The 19,124-nt window shown below is 40.3% G+C and overlaps 1 protein-coding gene across 2 annotated transcripts in view; it reads left to right on the top strand.

Moving 5' to 3' along the window:
* Positions 1-912: 912 nt before the first annotated feature.
* Positions 913-19,124, top strand: part of b4galt5 (UDP-Gal:betaGlcNAc beta 1,4- galactosyltransferase, polypeptide 5) — a 30,042-nt gene continuing 11,830 nt past the window's right edge. For both annotated transcript variants that reach the window (XM_039800761.1, XM_039800760.1), the window contains exon 1: positions 913-1,445. In XM_039800761.1, coding sequence (XP_039656695.1) covers positions 1,340-1,445 — 106 coding nt within the window. In that variant the 5' untranslated portion in view covers positions 913-1,339. The remainder of the gene's footprint in view (positions 1,446-19,124) is intronic.

Below are 19,124 nucleotides of genomic sequence, written 5' to 3'. Positions count from 1 at the left end.
AGCACTATATATATATATATATATATATATATATATATATATATATATATATATATATATATATATATATATATACACTGCAAAAGTGTCCTATGAAAGCTGTAATGGCCACCGAATATAAGTGTATGATGATCTTGCAGTGGCCTACTGCATGTCTTTATAATGAAGATGTAGGGGATACACACTAATGACAAAAATAAGAAATATGAGTGGAAAAGTGTGTATCCCCTACATCTTCATTATAAAGACATGCATTAATAAGTAGACCACTGCAAGATCATCACTTACAGTATATTCGGTGGCCATTAGGCCTACAGCTTGCATAGGACCTCTACACTTTTGCAGTGTCTTGCTTAATAAATGCCCTATACATAGGCCTAACCTCACGCTGGAAAATAGGCCTACAACACCCCTGCAATAAATCCTACATGCTATAAATCCAATTAAAATGGCAAGAGTTCAGTTTTTGTTTTATTTAAACTGTTGATTTAGTTTATGGTCATTTTGGACTTTGGAGGCTGTAATTGAGTTATCGTGTAGCCTAATTGGGGAGGACAGATAAACACCCCTCACACAAGAGTTATAGGTTCTAGCACGTCTCAGTAGGCCTAACGTTAAAAAAAAAAAAAAAAATTATTGGTTTTATACAACTTACATTTTGTTTCAGAGTGAAACTGCAGATTACTGAGCTGGCAATAGTTAAATTGGTGCTTTGATTAGTCATATAGCTAAATCATCGGACCCAATGTAATCCTGTTAAATGAAATAGCTAGCGCTAGCTTAAAACAAATCTGCCGTAACGTCAAAGTGTCATATTAAGTTCCTTCGAATGGTTGGTCGCCAGGTTACGTTGTGGGCACGTTGTTTTGTTGGGAACCGTTAACGCCCACTTTAGGTTTTGCTCATTTTGCGGAGAGGCAGTCCCATTCATAGGGCTGGTAGGCAGGCAGGCAAAGCGCAGGAGCGGTCACACACCATCACCGACGTAGTGTGTGAGACAAATGATGGTCCCTCACTGAAAATTCCAGGCCAGGCTAAACTGCGCTATCATCAGCCGTTTCGGCATAGGATATACCGGCAACTAAAAGCGAAACATCCTCTCAAGAATGGAATGCGAATGTCTTGGTTAGGTCCTCTCCTGCGCTGAATGCCTGCCGCGGATATAGACTTGACTTCCTCGTCGCCTCGCTCCTCATCGCTGCCGCAGACAAGCCCCTCTACTCGATTTATTTAATCCAGGCTGTCCGCCGACCACTGTCTTTGGCATCTGGACACATCAGAGCTGGTCTATCGTTGTTGAATTTAACGTGCCTGTGTGTGTGCTTGTGCTGCGTGTATAATGCCGACACATTTGCGTTTCCGGAGAAGGTCATTCCTTGGGCTTTTATTCCTTTTTTCACTGTCCACCTCCGCATTGTATTTCATCTACTCCGCCCCCGGAATCGGTAAGTGAAAACAAATTGAAGATTGTATTTGAAATACTCAGACGTTATAATGAGGTGATTTTGTTTGCATGGGCTGTTAGGTCATGTGTGACAGCTCAGCTTGGGAGTGTGGACAAGCGAAATGGCCATGCTCCTCTGCTGAGCCTTGATCTCTCCCAATCGATGATGAGACTCAGCTGGATACTGGAACTCAATCCTATAATATCCATGTACCTGACCATGATAATAATAGTGCTACTGATGAGCATGGCTGCTATTCATGCTGATGTTAGCAGGCCTAACAACTATGATTATTATGTTTATAGTAGTGACTGGGGCCACAGGCAAAATATGGTATTTGGCTTTGATTTTGGGTTTATTGTTGGCATCCATAGGACAGCCAAAGTTGAATCATGTGTACTTTGCCTTTCTCATTCTGTCTGACTGTTTTTTGGCAGGGCAAAGGTCATGTTGTGAGTCATGGATTCATAGGCCTAAATTACATTTGTGAAGTCAATCTTAACATATCACTGACAAGCAAATATATTCTTACATCATTTGCTGCCTGTAAGTCATATGCAGTTGTGTAATATTGAATGTCCTGAATTTCTGCTATCATTATTATATTTTATTATGTCTCATCATCCCCGCCCTTCTCTTTTTTTCTATCACTCTTTGTCTCTTTTAGTGAATATGCGGACATGTGTGTCACCTCAGTCTTCTTTGAGCATCTTTTCTTGACACCTGCTAGCTGAGGCCATTGTCCACTCATCCTATCAGCTTAGATACGTAGGGCCATTCATGCTTGCTATTTTGGTCAGTATCACCCATGTGATGTCCAAACATTTGTCACTTTTTATTGTAGTTTAACCAGCTCAGCTTATCTCAATACATATTGTAAAACTGGGACTTTCACCTGACTCTGTACTTGACTCTGTGCCAACCAGATCTGTTATAATTTTCCACTGAGTGGGTGTAAAAACACTGAATGTGCAATTGAGCAACAACTACATGGTTGCCTATATACTTAAGTTGTGGGGAAAAGTTCACGAGGAAATATTTCACCGTTCGTTGGATATCCTGTTCTGCTTGCTGAACAGGCATGCTTGGTTGTACTTCCTTGGAACATTGTCATCTGAGCCCTAATACAATGATAGACCTAGGGCTGGGATCGTTAGCGATACCAATACTGTGACGTCAATACCGGTTCTTAAACGATACTTCTTTCAATACCAATTTTATAAAACAAAAAGAAATGACAACATTACGGCACAAATCTTTTTATTTATTTTCCAGTTCATACTACGTGAGCCCTGTCTCTGTGTGTAACGTAGAGTTTTTACTGCCTGCCTCTGCGACGTGTAACTTTAGACCGCAAATCACGAGCATTATTAGATCTTGGTAGAAGCATGCTTATTAGCCCACTGACGCTGATGAGATTTACTTACTTTATTTACTACTTAGGTATTGAAAATTGGAATTTAGTCGGTGCCTAAAAAGTGTTGCATTTGGTACCCGGCCCTAGATAGACCCATGTTATAGTTTACACAAGAAAATCATGCAAAAAACGTTTCAATTTCCAACTGAACACATATATATCAATATGTAAATGCTTAAAATATGAGAGCCAGTCATTAGTGGAGTACAGAGTAACTGTACGAGTGAAATAGTGCTTATGTCATGTGCAGCCTTTCTAAAACGTGAAAGAGAGAACTGGTCCTACTTAGTCATCAACATGGGTATTGATCCATTCACGCTTTTTACCTGCTGTGGACAACTTGATCAATAATTGAATCAATTCTCATGTGGAGGACACTTTACTGAAAGGAGTAGCCTGTGTAAATCCCAATAACATCTCCATCTACAACATAATCTAAATGTGAAACAAATAAACGGATACATCGTTGAGCAACCAGAGTAAACATAATCCTTCATTCATTTGTTCACTATTTTTCCAGCTCAAGTATTGATGGTGTCTGGTAACCGTCTGAGAGCTTTTGGCCATAACTATCCTCCTGGGTGTTGACTATTGTAGGGCTGTAATGGCCACGTGGTTTACTGGGGGTTTGTTCAGAAACAGAACAAGGACCAGCAGCACCAGTCCATTAATTATAGATGGTAACCAGGAGCAAGGCAGCCTATGCTGCTGTTACTAGAAGCTACAGTTTAGTCTTTTACACTTAGGGTGCCTGGTGGAGCTCTAGCCAGCAGGCCCAAACAGCAATATCATGTGAGGGTCGGAGGATGGTGCAATACTAATTTCATATGTATGTATGTATGTATGTATGTATGTATGTATGTATGTATGTATGTATGTATGTATGTATGTATGTATGTTATGTATGTTATGTATGTATGTATGTATGTATGTATGTATGTATGTATGTATGTATGTATGTATGTATGTATGTGTGTGTGTGTGTGTGTGTGTGTGTGTGTGTATGTATATATGTGGATGTGTGTGTGTTTTTTTTTGTTTTTTTTTACATAAGGTGTTATGATTTACTCACTGGTCGTGATATTGATGCATGGGCATTAGCTGAGGTTTCAGATGATGTGGTCAGAGATGCACAATTGCGCCGTAGCTTGAGACAAACAGCAGCGAATGTGGCCTGTTAACGAAAACCTTTTGAACCACAGCAGAGCATTAGCATTTAACTATCCTCAACAGAATACATCATCTTTAGTGTAGAATCTCCTCTCGGTATCGTGGACCTATTTAACAAAGAAAATGGTTCCATGATACAGAGAGGTTTGAGAGAAAAATTAAAAGGTAAAATTAGAATAGAAATATTATAATAAATATATGTAAAACACACTATTACAAGCTGCTGTTTTAGAATGAGAAAAGAATGCTGGACAGTTATGTGCAGGGTGTGCAAGAATAATGATCAGAGGATGTGCAAAGAGATCACACACCCTATTCACCTTATTGGGTACCGTGTTGGTGTGACTCCATTTGTCGGTTACTCTTAATTAGTATCTGACAAACTGCAGCCTTGCTGGTACATCTTTCACATAATTGTAGCCTGAGATAATGCCCATGCATTAATATTACTTCCAGTAATTAATTTTAACCACCATACTGCATGTGTGAAATCTGCCCTATCCCTTAAAGAGCAGGTGGAGTTGTCAGAGGGGGCTTCAGAGATGCCAGTGAATCCTTCACACACCTTTACTATACTGTAGCTACATTCTCCATAAATAATCCCAGCAAGAGTATGATAGCATTCTAGCTTTTCCTATTACCATAATTATCTTTCTGCATACAATGTGAGTTTACAACAAAATCCTCCAATTTGGGGTCTCCTATAGCGATAGACTATACATCTCATCAAATGGGGAATCTGGCCCACAAATGTCTTTAAATATATCTATGTATGATGGTAGCCACACTTTGAAGGTGAACATATTTGCTGAAAGAGACCATAGGAGGAGACATTGCAAAGAATTAGCAGAATCATTTGGAGTAAAAAGAAGAAACGGAACGATGGAAAAGGGCAAGAGGAGGGGGATACGGAGAGGAATGGATGAAAGAAATGAGCCTAGCTTCTTTCTGTTTCCTTTCTGCTGGTTTGCACATCGGGGAACCCATCCAGAACACCTGAGCAGGGCTTCCTGTGATACCCAGGTGGCTTCAGTGCAGAATGCCCCAATTTCGAAGCTTAGTCCATTTCTGCACTGACACCCCAGCCTCTATGTTTCCCCTGAGCATGGATACTGACTGATGCAGGCTGGGGATGCAGGGCACAGCTGGGCCTGATTGTAGCAGTTTATTTAATTAAAACATGAGAGAATCCCACTGGAGCGAGATCCAGGGAAGAAACAGGCTCTCTGGTGTCAGGTTTTCAAGGTGGTCTGCTTGATGAGCAAGTATTACACTGAGAATAACTAATGATAAACTCTCTCCTGCACAGTGCAATTTTGTGCAGCCCTTATTGTTATGCTTTTGAGAATATACCTGCAATTATAGAATGATAAGCCCAGTGTGAATTCTATCAGTAAGATAATAGGTGTGCAGGGTAAGTTATCATAAAACAAATATCACCACAAATAAACAGCAGACAAATTTAGTATTTACTTCAATAATGAATAAAGATGGCTTTCCTAAGTAGTGCTTTAGCTACCTGAGAAACACATGTGAACCTCAGCCTTTGAACGCGGTATGTATTTTGCTTAAAACTGTGAAATTTGCTTAACTGTGAAAACTTTAATAAACTTTAGTGTGGATCAGGAATTGGGACAAATAATTTATATCTCAGTATATCTTGACACAGTCTCTTCTGATACATTAACAACACTGGCACCAGTATAGCAATATATGCTCTTGGGATATTGAGGCATAGGTGTATTCTTCTTTTGCTGAACACATTTTTAGCTTTTGCCTATTGACAGCTTATTGCTCATTGACATTTAAATCATGTCACGTGTTTTCATTTTATTGGCGGCTGTGGCTCAGATGGTAAGAGTTGGAAGGTTGGTGGTTCCATCCCTGGCCCTTGCAGTGCCATGTCGAAGTGTTCTTATGTCGAAGTGTCCTTGGGCAAGACACTGACCACTGACACTGTATGGCAGCCTCGGCCACAGTGTATGGATGTGTGTGAATGGATCCTGTACTATGTAAAAGCGCTTTGAGTAGTCATTAAGACTAGAAAGGCGCTATATAAATACAGTCCATTTACATTACATGTTGTATCTTTGCGTTCGCAAGGGCGCAACTAGGGCTGGAACGATATGCTTTTGTCCCGATTTAAAACCTTTTCACGATACATGGGTCCATCCATCCATCCATCTTCGTCCGCTTATCCGGTGTCGGGTTGCGGGGGGAGCAGCTCCAGCAGGGGACCCCAAACTTCCCTTTCCCGAGCAACATTAACCAGCTCCGACTGGGGGATCCCGAGGCGTTCCCAGGCCAGGTTGGAGATATAATCCCTTCACCTAGTCCTGGGTCTTCCCCGAGGCCTCCTCCCAGCTGGACGTGCCTGGAACACCTCCCTAGGGACGGCCGGGAGCGTTTACCAGATGCCCAAACCACCTCAACTGGCTCCTTTCGACGCGAAGGAGCAGCGGCTCTACTCCGAGCTCCTCACGGATGACTGAGCTTCTCACCCTATCTCTAAGGGAGACGCCAGCCACCCTCCTGAGGAAACCCATTTCGGCCGCTTGTACCCTGGATCTCGTTCTTTCGGTCATGATACATGGGTGCCAATTCAATTTGTATTGCGATGAAGTATTGCGATTCAGTAGTATTGAATATTGCAATTTTGTTTTCCTTCTTCAACAAAAACAAAAGTTGAATAAAACACTCCTAGACAATATAAATTGAGACTAAAAAACGATTTGTTTTCAGTTGTCAGTCTGACATATTTTACTTGTAAAGAAGTACATAAGATGTATTTTCTGCTTTCGCTGTTTTAAATTTTGCTGGTGGGAGTAACCCTTTGTTTGTATTGAGGATCAGAAAGTTTGCAATTTCATTTCATATATGATGATAAAATTATTAGAACAAGATTCAGCACATATACATTTAGTTTTCATTGAGTGATGACAAGGATTCAACACAAGGACACAGCTAACTATATCTCGATTCTAGGGAAAATTTTAGAAAATCATCCCAAAAAATAATAATGGTACTCAGTACCAGTGCTACTGGGCATGCTTGTCTCTCCCCAGTGTTTTCCAGAGCACTTTTAAGCTATGTCTATTTGTTTGTGCAGCCACTTCCTGCAAAGCCCATTTCCAATATAACAACGAGTGGCTGGCTGCCTTTACCCAAGGACATTTGAATCCTAATTTGGGTAAAAACTGGCGCTTGAAGTGGAGAGGTATTGAAGAAGGAAGCAGCTTGTAAAGATCAGACAGATTAAGTTTGGTGCTATGCAGTTTGGTGCTTAGCATTACATAGAATTAGAAATGGAAATATGTAGGTAGCTTTAGCCTAGATTATCATGTGTTTGTGACAGCATTGTTTAGATGCTGACCTGTTACCCTGGCGGAATTAATGTGGGAAGATCATTAAATTTTTTGAGGAGAAGGAAGACGGGGCGTTTTAACGTATACTGCACAAAGTAGTAGAACAGAAAGTCCAAATCACTACTAGCTGTACTTTAACTGTCTGCATTTATAGGCATCAGCATTTATATCATTGTTTGTGGTAACCATAGTGCTTAGAATTAGTCCGAATAAGTCGACACAAATCTACTTGCTGTGGTAATAGTGGTGTCTGTCTTTGTGCAGGGCAGAGAGAGAGACCGAGAGAAGAGAGAGAGAGAGATACCCATGTGTCCTCAGTGCTCATGCTGCTTCTGTGCTGATGCCTCATAGCCGGGGTGAAACATTAAGCAGCTTCTCTATTTAAGTTTTTTTTCTGCCATTTAAAAAAAAAAAAAAAAAAAAAAAAAATCTCTAGTTGAGTAACAATAATTATAAAATTGTTATCAGCATGAAAGGAAAACATAGATAGCTGGCTACACAGCAGTTCAATCACTAAAATCCCTCCAGCTAGACCACTTAAGGTCTGGCGTTTGACATTTTCACTGCAGTTGCTATGGTTCCCTGAGGGCTTGTTCCCATCCAAGACCAAGACTGACACTTTTTTTTTGTCGTCCCAACAACCACAGAAACATGCCACCCTTGTTCCCATGATGATCGGGGTGACAACAAATCCCCAAGGATAAAGTCCTTTGGGACAGGGCCATGGACTGTCTTTTTGTCTGGGACATCTGTTAACTGTAAAGGAGAACCTTCAGTAAAAGCCATTACAACTACTATAAATAACTTTGACTTTTCTTTTCTTGCTCTTTAGCACTGACAGGTCAGAACAACACATGCCCCATTATTTATATAAACATATCAACATTGTTATTTCTGATTGCATCTCTAGACTTTTTACACTTAAATCTGCCTTCTGTGGTCGTCTGCTACATTCCTGTGTTGTAAATCTGTGTGCACAGTCCAAGGACATGTGACTCTAAATACTCTATTAACAAAGGAATTTAGTTAAACATCAATAGAGTGGGCGTTTGTTGCACCTTGTGAGTCAGTCAGAGGCATGAGCAATCCTCTTAAATCCATTCATTGACTGTGTGACACCCTACTCGCTATCCCCCATTACACACAAACAAACACAAATACACCTACTGTACACTCCAAATATGGTTTACTAGAATATTCAGGAACACTGAGTGTCACCCTGAAAAGGACACGGATAACACAACCATTTTGATTGTGACACTGTTAAATCTAAAGGTGCTGACAAACCCAAGGAGATCGTCTGGATTTTCGTCGTCGCCCCAGATTTTGCGCTGTGTCGTGCACCGTCCCTACTCGTCGTCCCTGCTTAGCTTTATTTTTTTTGGTGTCATAGACTTTGGTGAGGGGAATCCCTCTGACTGGCTATCCGGCTTGAGAGAATTGGAGCACAAGAAGAAAAATGGTAGTGAGGAAAGCAAGCAAATGATTGCCGAGAGCACAGAGATAGCTCTTAACATCTTCATCATTTTCATCTCATCCGATCAATCCAATAAAAAATACACAGATATAACTATTGGAATTTTTATTTTTGCACATTATGTCCATAAGAGGGCAAACGTACAACAAGATACATAACTACTTCTGTTGGTATATTTTTTCAACATGAACATGTCTTTTAAAAGATCTTCATACCTACACATTACAAATAAAATAATGTCCCATACTGTAAAACTTAAAATGTAGACCTCTCCCTCTGCACCGTGGATAGGAACTGAGCCCCCTAGCAAGCACGCCAGCTGGCACCTTAAAGCATTCTTTTCCTATGATTGTAGAAGACAAGAGATGGATAAGTCCTTGCTTTTGTCTGAACACTTCTTAGCTTAAAGGAAATCACTCCATCCAATGTTTTCAAGACAATTCAGTTTATATTTGTAGATTTTCATATATATTTCTATAAATGTGATAACCTGTAATGTGCAGATCTATGGAGGATTTATTGTGAACAGATGGTTTAACCTGTTGCTGCTGATGTATTCCATTGTAATATTTATTTGGGTATAAACAAGCAAACATTATGTCAGTCTCCAGTCCTCAAAGTGAATGGATTTCAATTATTATAGACACAGAAGGCCATTACTTGCTATATTTAACAGGGAAGCAAAATGCAAAACATGTTTTACCAATACATGTTAATAAACTGTAATAGCAGAATGTTTTCCTTTTCAAGTAAACTTGAGAGTTTTAGCATTACTTTATTTATTTATTCTAACATTGATTGTTGTGTGCACCAAGTCATGTTGATATATGAAAACCTGCTGCTTCCTCTTTGTTTAATCTTCTGACACTATGTACCTGAAGTTTCACACAGATTTCAAATAGTTTCCTTATTTTTTTTAGATTACTTATTGTACTCAGTTTTCAGCTTCCATCAATTGGAGTTCCTGTTCCTGTTAGATACAGTCACTGAAATTTGAGTCTGTCTGTCCGACTGTAGAAAGACACAGCAAACAAAGGTGATCCCTACACACATAGTCACCCGAGGCTTACGTCTTTTTCTGTTGTCTGTAAGATGACCTATGTCCAATAGTCAGCCATGTCTGACAGAGGGTGGAGCTGCATGCAGGAGAGGTGAGGGGGGGGGGGTGGAGGTGTACCAATGTTCAGATGGAGAGTTGTGAGTAATTTCAGAGGCAGACTGAAGGTCTTGTGTTGAGGCCCTAATCAATTATGTAACCTAATCATCCTGAGGAGAATCCCAGTCTTTGTTGACCTGGTATGGGCCCCTCATTGTTATGGAGACTGTTACCGTGGTTACGTTGGTCATGTGTTATGAGGGCAGTCAAACTGTAACTTGTGATGAGCTGGTTTGCAGCCGCTAATGGTGCCAGTGAGGCATAATCGAAACACAAATGTTGATGACGGGTGGAGTACTGCTGGTTGTAGGGATAATGGTTGTGATGACTGCACCTGTTTTTAAAGTTTGCTGACAATAAGCGTTTGATGAAAGCAAGTATGCTCTGTCTAATCTTTACTTCTGGACAGGCAGTGGCAACCTGTTGTTTTCCATACGGACTTTAGACTCATTCATGCTCCCTTATCTATAATCATTTGAATAAGGATATAGTATATTCCTCCAGTCGACCATGTGCAATCCACCCCATGTCCAACCTTAAAAAGTAAGGATTCATGAATCCCCTTTATACCGACAGCCAGGTATTGTATTTACTAGTGGTATGAAATATAATACATTATCCTGCTAATCCTTGCCAAATTATTCCTGTAATGTTCTTCATGTGTTTACATTCCATGTATAAAATTGTGTCTTTTAGCTGACCCCTCATTTCCACTACGCCAATAAATTGGTCCCATTAAAATGACAAGGAGGTTACGTAATTTGATGCACTGCTATTGTCAGTCTAAACACAACCTAACTGACATGGATATATTGATGCTGCCTTCTAACACACACCTGCCTTATTCTCGGGTATCCAGATCAACACCTTAGGTTGGCCATAGCAGTAACCACAAACAATCTCAGCACAGAACCTACGTAGGAGCTTCATTACAAGGCTCCTCTAATAAAACCTCAGGAGGGCAGCTAGAAGCTAGTTGGTAAAGTGGCCTGCATTTATTAGATCTTCAGGTGGAGTTAGTGTTGCACAACATGTAGCCTAGTTTTTAACACACTAGTGGTGATTGGATAAAACGTTTTTTATTATTACTATTTTTCTCCCTGGGACAGACCTTCCTCCTCCTCAGACTATACTTCTTTTGTTGTATGCACAGCAAATCTAACTTTAACAGACACCAGGCTCGCCTGTAAAACATGCAATTCTACGAAGTATCAGCAGAATCGGTGTCATGACCTTGATTCACGTTGGCAAAAACTAATTTTGTAGCTTAAATCTGAAATTCCTTAATGAATTTACTACCACATAGAGTTGTTTTACATAACCCACAGTGCATTAAAGCAACATCTGTTTTTTTCCCCTCATGAAATTATGAAATTAACTGCAGAGAATTAGATGAGGAAAGCTATAGGGCTTGTGTGGTTTCCCTGTGTCTTGCTAAACTATAGCTACTGTGGCAGCGTGGTATACTAGCTGTCTGCTCTGGCCCATTTGTTCAGTCAACAGGAGTAACCTCCAGCTGTGAAGAGACCTCATCTGGGAGGGGGGCAGGAAAATAGAGCATATAGAAGAAAATAGGCAGAGGCAGTATTGTGTGTGTGTCTGTGTGTGTCTGTGTCATTAGGTACTCATGTGTGTTTGTGTGCATGTGTGTAGCTGTCTGTGTATGTCCTCTGTAGACCCCGTACACTGAGCCACTGCAATAACACAAGAATGTTCTGGGCTGCTGCCAAAAATAAAAGCAGGCGGATATGGGCTGGCAAAACGGATCATTGGGGGCACTGCAAGAATGAATTACCATTCACCGGTCCCGTGCTACCTAAACTGCGACTGTCTTGTTTACTGTAAATCCCGAGATTGGGACAGTAGGCTACTTGGTGTGCAAAAGTAAGTGCTTGTTACAGAGTATTAGGGATGGTTAACCATTTTCAACAAGATCATAAATACACACATGTACATTTATTTAGTAATAAACTAAGAGATTGTAAAAGGCTGCACTGCGGCAGCTGGGTTAGCGTATGAGTTTTTAGGAAAGAGACTGAAAAGCTGTGGCGAGACAGAAAGCGGAGAGGGCACATTGAGGGAAGACACTGACATGAATCTTGAGTTGATTTAATGACCTGCAGTGTAGTTGCATTTGGCAGGAGCTGAGTTAAAGCCAAGGGGGTAAGCGAGCCTCCACAAAGCGTATCTCCTATGGTGCCATTTTGATGCTATCAAGCCATCACCTGCCGTTAGCATTCCATTGACTGCCATTCATTTTGGCGTCACTTTGACAGCGAATAACTTTACATCTGAAGCGTTTAAAGTCTCTATTTGTCCATTGTTTAGTTATAAAGAAACACAACTATGTATAAAAGGCCCCATTACCTTGTATCTCACGTTATGGCTCCGTAGCAGGCGTTATATAAAAATAGGCTAACGAATGTGTCATAACCACGCGACTTTCTGTCGCATTAAATAGACAAATTACCGTATAGTCAGGAGAAGCTCACAGGCAGTTTTGACTTACATTAGCTGTTTTAGTTTAATTACTAATGTTAACTAGCATTTTAGTTAGCAATAATTAGCCTGTGCCTATGTTATCTCCTTACATATACCTGCGCTCTCAGTCTGCAAGATTGGGAATGATTAAGATTGCTCCTGGCACAGCTACCAGAAGACTGACAACTTTCAGACAGGATTCTCACGTCACATCTACGTAATCAAGCTCAGTTGGAGGCTGCGCAGTAATGCTTGGCCATCACCGGAAAAGTGCTTCTAATAGTGGTCACTGGTCTCCATGGAAGTGTACGGTGTCGCTTTGTCCATTTATATTACTGTCTATGGTGAAAGCGTGATGAAACCTGCCGTTTCTGTCCCTCTCCACACACTGGAAAAATTGCAGTCAAATGGGCATGGAGAGCAGCAGTGGACAGGGAGGGGAAGCAGGAGTGAGGAGAGGTTTGGGAGGGTTATCACCACCTGGAGGCACACTTGCTACAGCAGCCAAGAGCCTGAAAACCACCCTACATGTCGGACAGAATCCAAAACTTGTTTAAAAATTGCTTTAATATTAAAAAATATATATTTTAAGTTTGCACTAACAGTTAAACAGATGCATTTATGAATAGAGGCAATACATGGTATTATTGTGTACTGTAGCAAATAACACCCTGATATCACCCAAATAACACCACAGCCAAAAAGATGTTCTGTTTTTCCCAAGTGCTTATCTCATTTATTTAAAGTAGGTGCAAGATAAAGGCACTTTGCCTTCCCGCAACTTCTCACTTTTGTTACACTTAATCTCTTTCTTCCTCAACTCACATTGCCTCCCTCAAAATTGAGAATCTATAACACTGCCATGTCCTCTTTCCTCTATATTGCCATCTATGCGCTGATATCCTTTTGCATACACACACACACACACACACACACACACACACACACACACACACAATCTGCCCCAGGCTCCATCTCTCACTTTCAGTCACTCAGATCTGTTTTCCAGTATTTGAAAACAAGGGGTCCTGGCACCACTGTGTTGTTTATGTAATTTTCCTCGCTGCGTATGGCCCCTGTGTTTCTCTGCCATGTAGTGGCTCGGCAGACACAGTTACTCAGGGGGAGGGTCACACATGCACACAAACAGGAGAGTACGTGCACACACTTACAATCGCACATACACACCCACACTTAGGACATCAGAGCAGATGGAGGGGCAGAGTAACACGTGCAAGACCAAAAATGAACTCAAACTAAACCCCATGCTGTCCCTACTGGCATGTGTTAGTGTATGCTGTGTCTGTGTGCGATATGTCATTTTGGAGAGGTTATCTCTTACAAAACATTTTCCATGACACATATTTTCCAGTACATTGCACATATTTTATTATGGATTTTATCAGCCCCATTCCTTTTATTTTATCTTTGATATTTAGGTGTATCAGTGGGAAAAGTTAACCATTTACTTTTACAGTGGCATGCTGTGTTTATTAGCTAAGACAGCAGTGCTGTTTGCTCTCTGTCTAGAGGTTAATCAATTGATTAGTGTCATTGATTAACCAGGGCAGTTCACAGCAGCATTAAAGCCAAGCGGGTAAGAAAGAAGGAAATATCTGCAAGGAGATTGACACTAACAGTAAACTGTATACAGTAAGGAGTTGTGAAAATTGCACTTATATTCAGGCCCTCTTCCTTTTTTGAAACAGAAGCTGCTGTACCCAGAGCTAAGAATAAATGGGTAAAGCAGAGTTAAGTAAAATGCTGCTGATAGGCGGCCACCAGTTAACGGTTAGTGTGTGTGTGTGTGTGTGTGTGTGTGTGTGTGTTGTGTGTGTGTGTGTGTGTGTTGTGTGTTTGTGTTTATGTGTGTGTGTCTGCAAATGTGTGTGCACGTACGTCTGCAAATGTGTGTGCACGTACGTCTGCAAATGTGTGTGCACGTACGTCTGCAAATGTGTGCACTGGAGGTGTCAAAAGCAGTGTGGTGATGAGCAACAGCAGCTTGCAGTTCGTATAGCGTCATGAAGACTTTAAGGAAGTACTACATTTCTAAAGGCTGGTTATCCAATCAGCATTCTTACTTTCACCTCTATTGTCAGTCACACAAAGGAAATCAATAAAAAAAAGTTGGCCAGAAGTGCGAGAGTGAAAGTTTTGCTGACGTCACATGCATGATTTTTCAATCAAAAGTTTCAAAAGTAGATCAAATCAAAGACATAGTATGCGTCATAAGCACTGTTAAAAACCTGATGCTTTCCTTTTAGGGTTATTTTAAAAAGAGAAAATGTGTTCAAGTATCCTTCACAGTCAGGCGTTTAACCCCAGTACAGGGGGAGGGGAGAAGGCTAAGAAGAACAAGATTTGGGAGATGAATGAATGAATGAATGAATGAATGAATGAATGAATGAAATTGACCGGACAAGAGGCAGTCGGGAAGAGGGGAATTAGTGCATGCTCTCATGATGTGGGCAGGATGCCAGGGACTGGGGGAAGTACTGATGTCATTTTTGACATGACAGCTGCTCTGAGAATCTTGTCTTTCGTGTTTTTCTTTGCTGTCATGGACTCTTGGCTTCTGTGTGTGTGTGTGTGTGTGTGTGTGTGTGTGTGTGTGTGTGTGTGTGTGTGTGTGTGTGTGTGTGTGTGTGTGTGTGTGTGTGTGTGTGTGTGTGTGTGTGTGTGTGTGTGTGTGTGTGTGTGTGTGTGTGTGTGTGTGTGTGTGTGTGTGTGTGTGTGTGTGTGTGTGTGTGTGTGTCATGATCCAATTATGACTGAGTGCCATGTGACCATAACTAGCAACTTATATTGTCCTGATTATCAGCTGCAACTGCTTGTGCTCATGTGAGTATGGTTCTGTAAATTAACATACCAATTCACAGAGCAAAATTGCATTTAAACTTGCTCAGATGGTCTTGCTCCTCTGTCTTTGGCTTGCCTCTAGCCTCCTCCTCTTCTTCCTTCCTGTGGTGAACTAAGGACCATGTTCCTGGCCTCAACAGCTGAGCTGAGAACAGAGAGAAAGACTTTCCATATAGTGTTGAAACTGTAGGCTGTACCAAATTAAGTGTAGAATGTGTGGATGACTGTTTGGGTGAACTACTGTAACAAATGCATGTACATTTATACTGTATGTAGGGCTGTGCAATTAAATCGAAATTTTTATCGCGATTATGATTTCAGCTCCCAATGATCACAAAAACAGAATAATCGAGAAAAACAATTATTTAGCTCATTACGTTTTGCAAGAAAACTCTTATTTTCTCTTGTGTTCTAAATGAAAAAAATAAAGTTTAAATAGGAAAAGTATTAAGACAAATTTCACAGTATGTGTTTTTTTACTGTTGATTTATTTACCTTTTTCCACTGTTTTTTTTTTAAAGTTCAATAATTGCAACATCTTTCCAGAAGTCAACGAGTAATCGTGTTAAATTATCGTGATTTCAATATTGACCGAAATAATCATGGTTATATTTTTTTCCATAATCAAGCAGCCCTAACTATATGTAGATATATAAACTAGGGGTGCAAGATATATCGACTTAATATCATTATCGCAATATCACGTTGTGCAATATTATATCGAATGTGTCGCAGTAAGTAATATTTTGTTTATTTTGTGGAGCACTGCGTCCTGTCCGGCTGTGTGGCTTAGTTGTGTTTGATTTAGAGCCCGCTTGAAACGCTATAATGATCATGTTTCATTGGCATAATTTTACATGTGTTTAATAAAAATATCTAAATTAACATCGATATCGCAATATCACATTTTGTCAATATCGTGCAACCCTAATATAAAGAATGAGTAACCAGCAGGTAGATAGTGGGTCATGTGTATTAAGAGTAGGGCAAACACTGACAAGATGTAGGGTTTGTGTTACATTACATTACAGTACATTGTGTGCATTTAAATGCTGAATTGTAGCTTATTATAATTAGTGCTGACATGATGATTACAGATGAACAGAAAAATAATTAATAGCAATTTAATAAGAGATACAGACATTTGCGGATGTTAAGTAATTTGAGGATTCTGTTCCCTTGTGCATATTAGATTATATATCAATTAAATACCATTTGTGTATTGGCATTTTTGCCATAAATAGGCATTTACTAAAAAAAAATAATTGACAACTTAATTCATTAACTAATTATCAATTAATGGGTAGTTGTCATCCTATTCAGATATATTGGCGATGTGGAGAAGAGGCAGATGGAAAGATAAAGACAAGCGATAGTGAGTGAGACAGAACACAGAAGTGTTTTTTTTTTTCCATGAAAAAGTGCAAGATCAGAAAGTACAATGTTGAATGTAGTTCCTTCTCTTCCTGTCAACCTAAAATATGTAAGGAGGAGGATGTATTTGCCAGTTAACAAAACGATACGGGTGTCACACATCACAATGGTATCTAATCAGAAACTTAAATATTTATAAATACCAGAGCTGTGCAGGCGTCCTGATTTGGTACAGCCTTACTGTGTTTTCCATGGCAAGGGAATCTACTAATTGTGTGGATTTACGCAGAAGACCAACTTTACTTCTTGTCAAAATACTGAAAATACTAAAATATTTCTCTAACTACCCTGAAATGCTCTATAAAAACCCACAAAGTATGTGGTGTTGTATTTCAACAGAATGCGTCACACAAACCCGTAGCAAGTGGAAACGTACAGTATTAAGAGTGTGTGTCTGTGTTTCTGTGTGGTTTTGTCGGTGGCTAACAAACAGGATGGGAGTTTACTTATCAGTACATGTCTTTATGACGAGCATATCCCTTCTGATAAGGAAACCCATTGTAAAAAAAAGCTCCCTCACATGTTTCTGCAGAAAAATCCCCCAAAACCCCTTTACAGTGATTTATTTTCGCAATATGATAACAAAGCAGAAAGCACTGTATGATTTCCCTATGTAACACATGGCTTTGCCCACTGTGTGTGTTTCTGTAGAGACAGAGAGGCTGCTGTGTGTGTTTGTATTGATCTACGACAGCCTCAGGGTTTCTCGGCATCACTTACAGAGGGTCAAAGGAGAAAATAACACGCTTGTCCCTTCAGATGACATCCAATAATGGTTTTTAAAAAGAACACACGTTTTATGTGTTTAAAATATCCTCCTACATCGAGGCGACATAATAAAACATAAACATAATACAATATAATCCTGATAAGCATCATGCCAATCCTCAATAGATCAATACACTTAAATTGCAGTGGTTGTTCTTGTTAATTGTGAGGAATTTAGTGCTAATGCTTTGAGTAATCTGTTGTTTACTTTCCAATATGGCATTGAAATAGACTGGTAAGTGATTCATGAATGGCCAACCGTACTGATAGTGTCATTAATTCAGCTTTTACACTGACATCACACACATTCAGCATTCACTGAGGAATGATGTATTTGCACTCATAGTGCCCCACTGCCTGGGTGTCTTTATGCATGGTCAGGTCTGTGGGTGTCACTGATATCCAGTGGCAGTAAAAATGACCCTTTCTGAGAGTGACAGCTTTAAACCCTGAAAAATAGGAGTGTATATGTGAGCATGCAGAAACCATTTCTGCTGGGAGGAGAAAAAAAACCCTGCATTTCAGCTCTTATCAGGAATCTAGCAGAACGGGGCCGATCACCTCCCACTGCTGAGCTATCAACGTGGAGTTAATTGCCTTTCAGAGGCAAAGCGGGGTTGTGTTTTTTGTGTTTTGTGTGTTTACTTTTCTGCTTGGTTGTTGGCTTTGTCTTTTTCGATTAACGTAAGTTATAGTAGAATATGGTGCAGGGTCTGGGCCTGGAATTGTCCCCGACCGTCATCCTGCAAGCCATCATTGAGATTGTTTACTTAAACGATAGGAACCAACAGGACTTGACAGAAACTGATACAAACCACATTACACAGTGACATCAGCACAGAGAGATGAAGAGGGAGGATAGAGGGAAGGACAGATAAGTGAAGGGAAGGACCTGTATGTATGTATGTATGTATGTGTGTGTGTGTGTGTGTATGTATGTGTGTGTGTGTGTGTGTGTGTATGTATGTGTGTATGTATGTGTGTATGTATGTGTATGTATGTATGTATGTATGTATGTATGTATGTATGTATGTATGTAATGGGCTTGGCATGCGGACAGCATGTTCTGTGAGAGCTATAGAGGACAAGGTGTTTCAAGGTCTCCCGTCATGCTTGATGGGTTACAGTGTGGTTGGGTTTGGGTTGCATGTGCAGCGCTAATGGCCTTGTGTTGAAGCCTACCACGTTAGCTTCCTCTAAACTCCAGGTCTCTCATGTGTAATTGCATTTTTCACAGTTTGTAGCCTTGAATACCCTGGCACTACCACCCTGCACGTTGGGTTTGAAGAGAGAGGAATTGCATGCCCACTTCTTTGTGTTCAGTAGATCAAGTGTTCACATCCTCCATCTCTGTGGTTATAGACTTTTGCTGACCCATAAGAGAACCCAACAAGTGATTTAAAATGTTTCAGAGATGATATTTCACAGCAAAGATGAGACAGAGGTTCTGGTTTGCTTTCCTCTGCAGGCTAAAGCTGTTCAAAGTATACATATACAGTCAGTGCATATGTATTGTTTTGTCCTGGTAAAGATGTGCATAGATAATATG

The sequence above is a fragment of the Perca fluviatilis genome, chromosome 5, assembly GCF_010015445.1.
Source record: "Perca fluviatilis chromosome 5, GENO_Pfluv_1.0, whole genome shotgun sequence".
NCBI lineage: Eukaryota > Metazoa > Chordata > Actinopteri > Perciformes > Percidae > Perca > Perca fluviatilis.
Note: the sequence above shows the minus strand (reverse complement) of the source record. Positions and strands in the feature narration are given on the sequence as shown.